This window comes from Zingiber officinale, chromosome 9A (genome assembly GCF_018446385.1).
Source record: "Zingiber officinale cultivar Zhangliang chromosome 9A, Zo_v1.1, whole genome shotgun sequence".
In the NCBI taxonomy this organism is placed as follows: Eukaryota; Viridiplantae; Streptophyta; class Magnoliopsida; order Zingiberales; family Zingiberaceae; genus Zingiber; species Zingiber officinale.
In genome coordinates, this window is record NC_056002.1 from 4,254,967 (window position 1) to 4,270,254 (window position 15,288).

Below are 15,288 nucleotides of genomic sequence, written 5' to 3' on the forward strand. Positions count from 1 at the left end.
TTCATTGTGATTTGGGGGGTGAATACACTTCGAATCAATTTTCACATTTACTTGATTCTGATGGTACTATTCATCAAACCTCGTGTATATATACTCCTGAACAAAATGACGTAGCTGAACAGAAACATAGACATCTTGTTGAAACAGTCTGCTCATTTTTATTGTCTGCTAGTGTTCCTAGTGCCTTTTGGAAGAAAGCAATCCTTATTGCTGCTCATGTCATTAATAGAATTACAAGCTCACACAATTCAAGTTTGTCACCTTTTGAAAAATTGTATGGGTATGCTTTTATCTATTCCTCTTTGCGTGTTTTTGGTTGTACTTGTTTTGTCCTTCGTCGACATGCAGAGTGTAATAAGTCAGCTTCTCGGTTTGCTCTTTATATTTTCTTGGTTATGGTGTTAGTCAAAAAGGATATCGTTGCTTTGATCCCATTAGTCAAAAATTTTATGTCTCTCGTCATATTGTGTTTTTTGAGCATATTCTATTCTTTTCTATTTTGGCTAGTTCGTATAATATGACAAAATCAGATGTGCTTTGCATTAATCCTTTAAATACCGATGCAGAGGAAGATTCACCCACAAATCTGTTGGATCGAGAAGCGCTAGAGGGGGTGAATAGCGCTCGTGGCTATTTCGTTCGATTTAAAACAGAGTCGAAAATACGGAGCGGAATTAAGTAAAGAAAAGAGCACACGCAAACACCAGTAGACACAAGTCGTTTACTTGGTTCGGAGCCTGTGGCGACTCCTACTCCAAGGCCCGCGATCGTTGATCACTTACTGTGGGCAACAACTATATCGCGCAAAGAGTTTGTACAAATGTAAGTTACAATAAGTGCAATAATTAAAGAAAACTTATACCGACGTTAGAATCTTAAAGTAACGGAGCTCCGGGTCATCAGAAACTTGTAGCAGCACTTCAGGGTGTTTTTGAAGCAGCGCGTTGTATCTTGATCACTTAGAAATTGTTGTTTTGAGCCTCTGCCTCGAACCCCCTTTTAAACAGTGCTGGAGTCGCCTCCAAGCCTGTCCGAGGCACCTCTAGGCCGCCGAGTCGCACGCGTGGATCAGCTCTGATCTGGTCGCACCTTATCCCATTGAAGGCGCCTCCAAGCTGCTCCAAGGCACCTCCAACGCCTGGTCCAAGGCGCTTTCAGCTTCCTCCGAGGCGCCTCCAGCGTCTCTGGACAACTGGCTTCTTCTAGCACCCGAGGCGCCTCCAAGCCCCATTGAGGTGCCTCGGACACTGTTCATCCAAGGTTAAATGTGTTCCTTTGTTCCTGCAAAATGTGTTAGTCCCAAACACAAAACCCTGCAAAATAAAGTTAGCACAGAAATATAATAAATGATATCGACAGTCATCGGACTGTCCAGGTTTGACTTCGGATTTCCAACCGGAAACCCTAGGTCGACCCGACGCCTACTGTTCCCTCTACGGGGAACGCGCCCTCACCTACTCCACTTAGGAGATTTACCTGTTGCCAGTGCGATCCTCCAGATCGACTGGACTTTTGCTTAGCGTTCGAAGCTTCCGGACTTTCTGCTGGACTTCCGCTTCCCGGCCCATCCAGTCTTTCACCTGGTTCGCGACACCAGGACTTTCCACCTAGGGTTACCCCCCTAGGACTTTTGCCTGAAGCTGTCGACCCGCTAAGACTTTCCGCATAGGGTTACTACCCCCTATAACCTAGGGTTACCACACCCTAGGGTTTTCCACCTGCCTAACCGCAGCTAAGACTTTTGTTTAAGTACCACTTAGGACTTTCCTGCAAACTCCATGAACTTGTTAGATCACAACACTACTTAACTTTGAACTCTTTGTCATTATCAAAACTTGGGTTCGATCGTCTGATGCTTCCCGCACCAACAAAATCTTACTGGTAGTTCAACTGAATCTGGTATTTTGGTTCCCGAGATATCCGCTCCACATGTTCCTCCTTCTACCACTATCCAATTATATCCTGAGATTGTGGATGACCCTTCTCTCCACTGTCGTCAATCCACTCGTGTTCGTAAGTCTATTAAACTACCAAATTTTCTTTACTTGTATTATTCTCGTTCTTTTGCTTCATTTGTTGCATCTATTCATTGTCTTTCTGATCTTGAATCTTATAGAAAAGCTATTTGTAATCCACTTTGGCAGAGTGCTATAGCTGAGGAACTAACTGCTTTGCATCAGAGTCATACATGAGATTTGATTTCATTGCCACCAGAAAAACATACTATTGGTTCTCGTTGGGTAAATAATATTAAAACTAAATATGATGGATCTATCGAACGATACAAAGCTCATCTTGTTGCTAAAGGTTATTCTCAGAAGTATGACATGAATTATAAGAAACATTTGCTTCTGTTGCAAAAATGATAACTGTTCGTACTCTGATTGTTATTGCTTCTATTTGTCGATGGAGAATATCTCAAATGGATGTCAGAACGCATTTCTAAATGGTGATTTTCATGAATAAGTTTATATGGCACCTCCTCCTGGTATTTCACACAAACTTGGTGAAGTTTGCAGGCTTCGTAAAGTATTTTATGGTCTCAAACAAGCAGCTCGTGCTTGGTTTGAGAAGTTCTCTACAATGATTAATTCGTTTGGTTTTTATCCTAGTAATCATGATTCAGCATTGTTTGTCAGATGTACGAGTGCAAGTCATATTTTTTTATCATTATATGTTGATGACATAATTATTGCTAGTAATGATTCTGATGGAATTGCTTCTTTAAAGTCTGAGTTGGCTCATTATTTTGCTATGAAATACTTGGGTATACTACGCTATTTTCTGGGCATTGAAGTTGTTTATTCCCTGAAGGTTATCTTTTTATCTCAGTCAAAGTATATATCTAATCTGTTTGAGCGTGCTTGTCTTACTGATAATAGAGTTGTTGATACTCCTATTGAGACTAATGCTCGATATTCTCCATCTGATGGGTCACCTTTGTCGGATCTTAGTTTGTACATAACTATTGTTGGAAACTTGGTTTATTTCATCGTGACTCATCCAGATATTGTGTATGTTGTTCATGTGGTTAGTCAATTTTGTTGCTGCACCAAATACAATTCATTGGGTTGTTGTTCTTCGTATTCTCAGGTATCTTCGGGACACTCAATTTCAAAGCATTTTATTTTCTTCTACTTCATCTCTTGAGCTACGTGCATACTCTGATGCGGGTTGGGCTAATGATCCTACGGATCGCAAATCTACCACTAGTTTCTGCATTTTTCGTGGTAATTCCCTCATTTCTTGAAAGAGTAAAAACTAAAATGTTATTTCTAGATCTTCCACAAAAGTTGAGTATCGTGTCATGACCTCAACTACTTATGAGATAGTTTTGTTACATTGATTGCTTGCGGATATGTGTGACTCTCTTCAACCTACTCCATTATATTGTGATAATTAAAGCACTATTCAAATTATACGCAATTTAATTTTTTATGAGCGGACGAAACATATTGAAATTGATTGTCACATTACTCATCACCATCTTCATATTGGCACTATCACATTATCTTTTGTTCTTTCAAAGGTACAAATTACTAATATGTTTACCAAGACACATTCCGCTTCACGTTTTCATTTCTTATCTGACAAACTCTCAATGCTTCTCGCTATAACATCGTGAGTTTGAGGGAGGATGTTAAATTATATATTTATTTGTTTATAGCTTTTAGCGTAATTTGGATTTTTTTTTTCCTTTTTTTTATAGAGTTTAGAGTTTATTAACTTAACTATATAAGATTTTATATTCTGTATCAATTTTAAGATCTAATAATATAATTATTTTTTTCTTTAAATTTCTACACGTAGAAGAGATCGAAAATAGAGCTGTTTGCAAGTTGATGCCCGTAGGAGGCGGTACTGGGACACGAGGCCATCGGAGGGTTCCTAAGAGCATCCGCAGTGGGAGCTCCTTCGAAGCTCCCACTGCGGATGTGGCAGTACGGAAGAAGCTCCCTCCCATAGTGGGAGGGAGCTTCTTCCCCATTTGGCAAGGAGCGGCTCCATACAGATGGAGCCGCTCCTTCACCGTCTTTTTTTTTTTTAATTAAAATAAGTTTTTTTAATTTAAATATAATATTAGAGATATTTTTTTAATTAGGAAAAAAATATATATGGTTTGGAGGTTTAAAAAATATGGGATCATGAAGTTTCATGTTAGTAATTTATAAATTTAAATTTTATAAATATTTAATCGTATATGTAAAATATGAAAGAGAAATAGGAATTATATATAGTAGAAAGTGTGGGACCCATAAAGAAATTATTGAAAAATTTTTTGATAGTAGAAAGAAATATGAGATTTTTAACTTTTGATGTGGTACATATATGATAACGAAAGAACTCTCAACTCTCAATGGGTTTTAACTAGTGTGGATGCCTAACACACAGCGGATGCAATTCCACGATAGAGAGTGTCACCGCCAGCGTGGCGATGCTGTCGTGGCCGTTCTTCACGGAGCAGCAAACCAACTGCCGGTACGCATGCAAAGAGTGGGGGAACGCCATGGAGATCGATAACGGCGTAAAAAGGACGGAGGTGGCGGACTTGATAAGGACGTTGATGGGAGGAGAGAAAGGTAGAGATATGAAGAGAATGGCGGCAGAGTGGAAGGAGAAGGCGGCGAGGCCCACAGGACCCGGTGGATCGTCGGTGGTGAACCTCCAAAGGCTTATCGAAGAGGCGCTACTTTAATCAAATATATTGCGAAATAAAAATTGTTATTGGGGATATCAAGGACACTTCATCCTTCGCCGATCAAACCAACAACTAAGAAAACAAGTCAACTCATAAATCAAATATCAAAAATGATTAACACTAATACACTGTGAAGTAATGTTTAAGAAAAACTCTTCAACAATTGGTTTGTTCGATTCCCATATCAAGGCGTCACAACTACAAACGCGAAGGGACTCGAGTAGATAATATCTAAGCAAAAAACACTCCTCATGGAAAGAAAATTCTTCACCAGCATCAAAAAGAGAGGGAAATAGCATACAGTCTAGGCAGCCACGGATGGCTTGGAGGCAGCAGAAAGCTTGGACCTCCTCTTGGCCAAGCTCTCGCTCCTACGTTCCCTCTGCTCCTTGAGCCTGGAAGCAAGCAACTTCTGGTACTCCGCTGCTTCTGACTTGGCCTTGGCAATCCTCTTTTTCTTTTCGGCAATCCGACTCCTCTTCCTCTGCAAAGTCAGGGGAGTTACTAGTCTCTGAATCTTCGGTGCCTTGCTGATCTTCTTGCCTGCAAGTTATACGTGGAAAACAAATAAGTTGAATAAAAGATGGTAGCATTGGCATTGAGTCATAGGCCTATTCAGTTTCCAGAGATTTGTGAGATGAGAGTTCATAAACAAGCATTCAAAATACTAAATAAAATCAAATTTGATGAACTTCAAATTAAAAAATAAAAACACACCTGATTTACTTGTGAACGTTCTACGATATGTGTTGACGTATTTCCGAACATCATCCTCCTTAGAGAGGTTGAATAGCTTCCGGATTTTGGAGGCCCTCTTAGGTCCCCTCATCCTTGGCTTCTCAATATCAGTTAATCCGGGAAGATCATTATCACCCTTCTTCACGATAACCAAGTTCAGAACTGAGAGGTCAGGGCTAACAATGCAACCACGAACTGACTTCCTCCTGCGCTCTCCATTACGCCTGCCGTACCCACGGAAGCAAGGAGTGCCTGTGACCGATTAAGCAAAATCTGAGGAACAGCCGGAAAGTAATTTAATGAAAAGCAAAGCAAATGATGACCATACCCCTGTGGAGAAGAAGGCGAACACGACCAGTTGTTAGCACTCCTTGCTTCATGGGGAAACCTTGTTTGTCACAGCCACCCATAATCTTAAAAACGTAACCTTTGAACTCCTGGAAATAGCTCGTCGATTAAATTTATTAACCATTTGAATGAAGTTGAAGTTAACTCTTGCAAAATAAAATAATTTGAAGTTTAGGTGAATATACCTCCCCGAGAGCATCCCCACTAACTTCCTGGGAGATCCGCTTGTCAAAAAATGCACGGCTGTACAAATCAAGAATAAAAAGTACACTATTAATACTAGTAACTCTTACTAAAAGAATTCACTTACCCAATATTGGGGGCAAGTAAAAACAACCACAACGTCAATGAACATCATGACTGGAAATTATATAAATTGGGTAAAAAATTCTTGAAAGGACATACATACATGGTCTTTCCATAGGAATAGGCATAAGCATAGATAGTGGCAAATCAAGTACACTGTACACGTGGCTCATGAGAGAGAACATTCTTAGGAAGAAAAGTGATACACTATGTAGCCTTACATTTCTAATATTTAGAAGTCACTATATCAACACTGGTAAGTCAAACACTTTTTATATGATATATTAGTCTCAACTATATATATTTTAATAATTGAATAAAAAAGGCAAAACAAATGTCAATTGATCAAGTTAATGATTAGGAATGGAACTCCTAATCCAAGTATCTCACAGTAGGTCAATTACATTACAAATCGAATTTTATCAACTAGAAATTATCAACCCTAGAACATGACTATAATTTTACCATACATCATAGTAAAATAAACTTGGAATGGAAAACAAGCTGAGCCAAAACAAGCATGGTTGTATTCAACCTTGCTCATTTTCTTATCAAGCTTGTTCAAATTGTTTATTAAAAAGCATATTGAATTCAAGTAAGGGTCAAGCTTTTAATTCAGCTTGATCTTTTATGAAGCTCAACTAGAGATATTGTTATCCTTATAATATTGTGAAAACATTGATCTAATAAATGAAATTTATTATTCTTTCTCATTTCTAACACATCATAAGACAATTAGAAATTGTAAATATTTATACAGATATATTTTATTCGTGAAAGTTCACAAGCAAAGATCACCTGTGCATGAGCTTGCTTATTTCACGTGTTTTATTCATAATATTGAACAACCATTAGCAAGAAAACAACCTGCTCATTTACAGGTCCACTGTAATGTGGCCAGCATACAGGCTACATAACTATAAAACTTATTAAATTTAATATGAATACATTGTGAATAAATTGTCTAATGCATTAAGTTTCTCCTTATGTAAATTGGAAGAAAACACAGAAACCATTTAATAATAAAAGTAGTCAACCAAACCGGGTTCATTCTAGTTAATGCATAAATCAAAAACCTTATGAATACCAAAGTTTGAATATGGAGCACATCCAAAAATCTAGCTAGTGTTTTTATTCAAGCGCAACTAAGATTGACAAAAGCAATCTAACTTTAACCAAGGATCAGAATGTTGAATTGGCAAATTCAATAGGCCTGCTCATAAACGAGACTAGAGAAGAACAATAAAACAACTTATGACAAACTTTTACATCAACAAAAACCAGAGAAAACGATCACAGTTCGAACGGAGCTATAATTAGCAAAATGATACGGAGTATCCTTTGACTATGCAGACAAATACTTGCTCATTTATGTGAAACGACTAGTACAACTGAAAATAATAAAAAGAAGAAAAAAAAAACGAGACCTAATGGGAACTTACAGCTTCTGATCGTCATCGATTTCAAGCTTTTTCTGGCATCCAGTGGTCGGATTCGCGATGTTGAACTGCAAAAAATAAGATCGAAGATTATGAAATCGCCACAAAACAAAAAGGACAAAAGAGAGGAAATGGAAAGCAGAGATGATCCATATATCTCGAGTGAATGAGAAAAATACCTTCATAGTGGATCAAACACTCTTGTGCCTCAACAAGCTGGAGAGAGCAGAGCACCCAGAGTACGACGACGTCAGGCTGTTTCCGTGGCTAGGGTTCTTTACGAAGCGATTGGCAATTTATGGGTGCCCTAATTCATGGAGAAGTAGGAGGATCCTTGAATCTCGACCGTTCATTTGTTTTTGAATATTTAAGTTTAATGAGGCCCAATGGGCAAATTGACCCAGATGAATCGTACCCTATTTTTTCACCTTTTTATCTTTGAGTTTTGTATATAATTTCAATTCATTAATTAAATTAAAATATTGATCAACTGTGTTTATTATTGTTTGTATTTAATTATAAAAATGAAAACTAATATATTGTATATGTTTTTAAAAAAAAACATAAGTGAATAAATAATAATTAATTAAGATGTATCCGCAACCCTAATTCGTTATTCGTTATAATATCCATCATCTCATAAAAAACATGGGGTTTATTGTCACATACTTATTATAACAACATATTTTTTTCACTCACATCTTTTTTAACATTAACACTCATTATTTATGAGTCTACCGTCCACTCACTCATCTCTTTTATTATTTTTTTAAATAATATTAAAATTTTTACAATTTTTAAAAAAATTAAAAAAAAATTGAGAGAGAAAGTGTTCAAACTTTTGAACACCTTTGAACACTCTCTCTTGTGAGTGGGCATTATATGTCCACTCATAATGGAGAGGATGTGTTAAATGAATATTATAATATTCATTGAGGATGCTTTAATATTCAAATCTATTTATTTAATATATCTTATATTTTTTACAATTAAAAAATTGATTGAAGACTAGTTTTTATGCACGAATTTTAGCTCACTTGGAATTAAACTAAAGAAATTTCTAAGGCATGTTGAGTGCTTTGCATCATTTGGCATTGTCCAACCTCAATCCTCCTTGGTTGATAAAAGAATAGCCAAAAATAAAATATTAATCTTTCTTTGGTTTCATTGGCACTACTTTTTCATTATTATATAAAGGCCTTCTAGACCTTTTTTTTTTATCATTAAATCTTAAGTTGTAATATATTATTTTGAATTCTTTCTTCTGTCCTAGAGCTCAAGGTGTTGAAATTTCATTCATCATTCAAAATTTAGAGGTGAGAACTCAATATTTTGTCAAATTTTCACTTAGATTTTTTTTTAGTAACATTCTAAGCGATGTCCCGATAGCTAATAACAAGTTAGTTTATGATAATTATCCAAAGGAATGAGTTATAATATAACAGTGTCTAAACTTGGATAAATTATCTTGAAATTTTTAATCATAATTTAAATTTTACATGTAGTCCCATGTTAAAAAAAAACTTTATTTCTACTTTCTAATGGACATCAATTTATCTAATTATTCCTATTTTTTAGATATAAAAAGTCTAAAATGAGATATAATCCCTTTTAAATTCAATTCTTAGACTAGAATCTAGTATATTTTCTATCAAATTGAGCACAATTCTTTTTTCACTTGACCAATCGATTGATTGAGTTAATCGATTAAGCTTAAACTAATCGATTGATTGGTTATGCCGAAAAAAAGTCATACTATAGAAAATATATTAGATTTTCTTTTAATAATGCTCAATTAGATGTAAATATATAAGATTTTTTTAAAATTATGTTAAATTTAGTAGAAATTATATTAAGCATTAAAAATAAATATACTTAATTTGATAGAAAATATATTTGATTCGAGTTTAAATGTGTTAAATTTAGAAGGAATTATATCTTATTTTGAATATTTTATACCTAAAAGGAAGGAAGGATAGTTAATTAGGTAACTAGGTTTATAAGTAAAAAGTTGAAGTAAAAAAAACTTTATATGTAATAGAGAGTGAAAATAATTATATATATATATATGGAACTACATACGATGTTTAAGCTGATTGAAAATTTTAAAACAATTCACGGTCTAAAGTATTCACAAGATAAATTTATTTTAAAAAATTATATCTAGACTATCTGTAGGCATATAAGTCTTCTTGAAGGAATTTTTTAAGAAGAGAAAAAAATTCTGAAGATGTATTGAAGTAGATGAGTTGCTTGCCAATTAAAAAGAAACCTCAAATTTTCTGAAGAGGTATCTTAAAAGCATAAAGCTTAACTGAAAAAGAGTGTGCTTGAGGAAGGAAAAAAAATAACTTAACCCCAAATTATTAAAATTTTAAATTTTAGAGATGATTTGATTTAGTCCTATAAAAATTTCCTATTGAATATGAAGATGAATAAAAAAGAACATGTAATTTTTAATGGATGATACAGTTTCATAATTAATCGAACTCCTGTTATTGTATTCTGGGTTAAATATACTGAAGATTCTACTATGGATCAGACAAGTAGATGAATTGGTTTAACGAGTCAAAATTTATATTCTCATACATTTTATTTTATAAAAGTTTTATTAAGCAGGTGTAATTCTATGATTTGATAGTTCCAACAACGTGGGACCATGTGGGCTTTACTGGCTAGTTAGAGCACCTATATTTATATTGTTAAAATTGTGAAAAAAATATATAAAAATAATTTCGATGAACATCTAGAATAGCCTGATGTCAAAAAATTAAAGAAAATATATTAATATATATTAAATTACTCTATTAAAATGATATAAATGTTATTGAGTGACATATTCTAAAATCAATCGTTTTTACAAGTGAGAGATGCATGCGGTAAAAATAGGATCGATCAAAGCATATATTGTTTAAAACTTAGGCAGTCATAATCCCGATCTCCTCTAAAATGATCCCATAAAAATCATAGGAGATTTCATCCATCCATTTTGCATGGGGAGATCTTTTTTACCGGCCACGAATTGTTCCTAAGAAATACTCGTACAGATACCAATTACATCATCAATCGTAGGTAAAAATAAAATCATTAATTTATTATTATTATTATTTTTAATAATATGAGTATCTAGCTCTTCGAACTGACTAATCCTAGAGATGATTAATCTGATCACATAGAAATTTTTCATTGGCTACTAGGAAAAACACTCGCCAAGGCTTGTCCAAGTAGTCAAGTGTTCTTAGAATACATTTGGTTTAAGGTAATACGTGATAACCTTGATTACCCATCTTAAGTAATATTATTTAACTTCATTTGATTTAGGTAATGATCAATTCCCAAGTTATCATGTTTGTTTGTCGTGTCACGAATTGTCAACAAAAAGGTCATGTATCCCGGAATTTGATTACCTCCGAATTCTAAAGTTTTTTCGATTCTGGGATTAATGATAATCCAATCGTAGGTTGTCGTCGAGCGTGAGCAACTAGAGGCAGGGGCGTATCCAGCAGCAGGAGGGGGGGCATTGGCGATCGCCCTCCCTTACCGGCTGTGGAACCTCTAGTATTATGAGATTCCACCGATGGAGATAGAGGATACTGTTTCTTGTTCTATATAATAATCGTCCTTCCATGCTTGAATTTCTAGATCCGCCACTAACTAGAGGTGTCAGTCGTCGAACGCGACTGAAGCGACAAAGGGAGAAGGATGGGGCATCAGTGTCTCATGTGGACGAAGGTGTCGTTGCCAGAGGTGCTCTCGCTCATCGGCTGCTCTGGCGACAACGTTGCAGGCACTTGTGAGAACTCCAGTACAAACATCGGTGTCTCGCGTGGACAGAGGTGACGTCGGTGGACGTGCACTCGGTCATCGGCTGCTCCAATGACAATACTGCAAGTGCTCACATGAACTCTGGTACAGGTGTCAGTGCTTGTGTGGCTCAAAAAGGAGAAGGATGGGGTGCTGATGTCCCACATGAATGAAGGCAACATTGGCCGACATGCTCTCAGTCGTCGACTGCATCAGCAACATCATTGCAAGGGGATGAGATCTTCTGATCTCCTTATCCTGGTCCGCTCTTGGACCAGGACAAAGAGATTGGTGGAAAGTAATGACCCTTATCTGTTAATAGATGGAGAATCATTGCCCTCCATAAATACAAAGATTGGAACAGATCTAACCTTTGTGGATCGGATGATCTCATCCAGGTTGCAAGTGCTCGCCAAAAACATTTTTTTGTTGACAACTTCCATATTGATTTTTTAAAAAGGAAATATGATTTTATAGGAAATAGAGAATATCTAAAAAATTATTTTCTAATTAAAGAAAAAACCCTTGCTTTTTGAGAAAATAAAAAAGAAAATGAAACCAAAAGTTCCTTTTGGCTTTAATTTTTTTTTAAAATTTGAGTTAAAGTTCAATAACTCCAATTTATCTAAGATAGTTAAACTGACTTTTTAAACTGATTTATCCAATTAAAATATTTTAAAAATCTAAAAGTTTTTCAAAAATATAATAAATTTTATAAATTTATTTTCTTAATAATTATGAATTATTATATTATTATTTTTTAAAATAAAATATTAAACTAAATTATACCTCAACATTTAATAAGTTATGTTTTAATCACCTTAACATGATTATATGATTTTCTAGTAATCACATATCAAAATTATACAAATAATTTTAAATTAAACATAGTTTAATTATCATCTTATCGGAAGAAAATCTATATAGTACATTACAACTCTTAAATATCAAATTAACTGTTTAAAAAGCTAACCACCGCACCATCATCTGGGCGAAACAAAGTCATTAATATGACAGTTATTAAATTATTAATCTTAAAGTTTCAAATTAATTATATTAAAGGGTTGGCATGATCCCTCAACCATAGACCTTTATTTGGTTCTCCTACTTTTCATAACTTTTATAGCACTTCCTTATTTTAATAATATGTTAAAGTACATAATAATTTATATTTTATTTCTACAGGTGGTTTAATGAGTATCCAGAAATTTTCTGATCGTGCGTTAAATATTTAATTGGAGTACTTTGTCCAATATCATCGTCCCCAATCAGACATCCATAGATAAATTACTATGGCGACATTTTACTTTAGCATCATACCTTTTTATCTTTAAAAAAAAATTAAGTTTCTAAGAAAAAAAATTAAATTTTAAGATTTTATTTTAAAATTTTAACTCTAATTCAACCACATATCAGATTTAGAAATGAATATATTCTGGTATTCTCAAACCTCTCAATCTAATGCCATTTAAATCTTTAAGCACCATAATTGGATAAAAGGAGAATAAAATAATAATTGTCTTAGGCTTAAGTTAATCTCTGACAAAACTATGTCTATCTGCGACATATAAAAGTCAATATTATATAAGCTCTATTTGTATAATTTTATTGTATTATAATATTGTCTTTTTCATTGACAAATATCCCATGTAGCATGTGCCGTCTGCCATGACTTTTTACCCATTTGGTTGTCATGACTTTTTTTTTTTTGCCATATAGCCCATTTTGTTGTCATCTTGATTGGATTTATCGTAAGATAAATTATTCTTATAATATCACACTAAAATATGACAACATGGAGACTCTATCGTTGCACTATAACCCCATAGATTTATAATATCATACTAGATTTTAGATGTAGTGAATAGAGAAAAATATAATTTGAAAGAAAAGATTAGAGTTAAATAATTTTGGATATTACATTGTTGATAGCTTTGTAGTCAGCTTCAGTACTAGAACGAGAGATTGTAGGTTACTTTTTGAGAGTCAAGAAATAAGATTTCGTCCAAGAAATATTGCATATCCACTAGTCAAAGAAGACCAATCTTTTCTACCTTCAGGAGATCCGACTCAATCTGTATTACTATAGACATTCAACTCTAATGAGAACTGACGATATAAAAGAAGATCATGTAAAATCATGCCTTTAAGATAACGAAGAATTCTCTTAAGACCTTCCCAATGGTACTCGGTCGGGAAATGCATAAATTGGCAGACACGATTAACTGCGAAAGCAATGTCAAGTCGTGTAATTATGATATATTGTAGGACACCAATAATACTTCGATAGATCTGGAGGTCAACTATTAAAGGAGAGGAAAAAGGAGCATTAAAACCTCCTTCAATGAGTGGTGTGGAGATAGGACGCGCACCATTCATTTTAGCTCGTTAAAGAAGTCAAGTGATATATTTGCTTTGAGAGAGAAGACAACCGTCAATATATGGAAGAAACTCAATGACAAGGAAAAAAATGAGCCTTCTCGAGTTCCCGAATTGGAAACTCTTGATTAAGAAGATGGAGGAACGAAGTGATGTCATCTTGATCATTACTAGTTATTAAAATATCATCCACGTTGATCCGGTAGTAAGAGCGAGCCCCCCCTGCAAAGTCAACGCCCAGTGGAAGTCACCGGAGCAGCCGCCCATCCTGAGAGAGTGGTCCGACCGGACGGACGGCCGTAGACGGCCGGTCCGACCGGACTGCCGGCCGGCTCGCACTTATGGTTGGAAGGCACCCTGTCAAATCGGGGTTCCGACGCTCAGTTGAAAAGGTCATGGACCGAGCTGACCTTTTGACCGACCAAAGTCATAAAGCACCCCTGCTTATTAGTCTCCACAAAGCACAAGTAAACCACTTCGGATGTCCGGCCGGATGTTGAGGGAGCTGTCCGCCCGGACGACAAGTTTGGAGCAAGGGAAAAGGACAGGGGACTTCTTTCTCTAACAACCGGTAGGTTTCACGTGTGTGCCATGCTCCAAATCTTGTGACAGGGGATTCTGCTGTCCCATCAAGGGCATGCTTTGGGTCAGGTAAGCTTTCTGACAGTCGCATACCTAGGAAAGGACAGAGGACACGTATGCACCTCGGTATATGTGCCCAAACCCTTCACAGTTCTATATAAAGAGCCTCAGACTTCGCCGGTGGGGAAGATTTTTTTTCAGGTATTCTAAGACTTTGGGAGCCACCTTGTTCATCGTAGTTTACCTGACTTGAGCGTCGGAGGGTCGCCGCCGGGAACCCCCTTCCCGGCTCGACTTCTGTGCAGGTTAGCCGGAGCATCGCGCCACCAGTTGGAGATTTACATTAGCGGAGATCTACATCAGCGAGTCATAGAGCGCCACGTGTCCAGCGTCTGTTGATTTCTGGTTCAGACAGGATCAATTTGGCGCCGTCTGTGGGAACGCACCTGCATCTGAGCAGAGGTAATGGACGAGGCTGGAAGAATACATACCGTGGCACTCTCACAAGAAGAGTTGGACGCTCTGGTCGAGATAAGGGCCACCAAACTTGTGGAGCAAAAACAGAAAGCAGCAGCCGAACGACCGGAGCAACAAGCAACGTCTGCGTCTGGTGGCCGAGCGGAAGCACCTCCAACCACTGTCGCATTCCATCGAGCCTTATTTCGTACCCCTGAAGCCGTACCAGCTCGAAGGGATAGAGGATCTTCTTCAGACGAGATGCCTAGGCGAGAGGACAGAAAGGGGAAAGCTCCCCGAGCGGACTCATCTCCCGAGCGGATCAATTGCCAATTTTCGGAGGCTATTCTGCGAGACCCTCTGCCCAAGCACTACGTGCCTCCGACGATCGGCGAGTACAATGGAACAACTGACCCGGATGATCATCTGGGTAAGTTTGATAACACAGCCACGCTCCATCAATACACCGATGGAGTAAAGTGCCGAGTCTTTCTTACCACTCTCTCGGGATCGGCTCAACGGTGGTTTCGGAGGCTG

General features: G+C 36.5%; 1 protein-coding gene across 1 annotated transcript; it reads right to left on the reverse strand.

Moving 5' to 3' along the window:
- Positions 1 to 4,772: 4,772 nt before the first annotated feature.
- On the reverse strand, positions 4,773 to 7,833 carry LOC122021746 (40S ribosomal protein S6-like). The gene is made up of 6 exons (XM_042579901.1): positions 7,710 to 7,833; positions 7,534 to 7,598; positions 5,971 to 6,028; positions 5,766 to 5,874; positions 5,417 to 5,689; positions 4,773 to 5,242 (listed from the first exon to the last, which is right to left on the reverse strand). The coding sequence occupies exons 1-6, from the start codon at positions 7,713 to 7,715 to the stop codon at positions 5,004 to 5,006; spliced, it is 750 nt and encodes a 249-aa protein (XP_042435835.1). The 5' UTR covers positions 7,716 to 7,833; the 3' UTR covers positions 4,773 to 5,003.
- Positions 7,834 to 15,288: the final 7,455 nt, after the last annotated feature.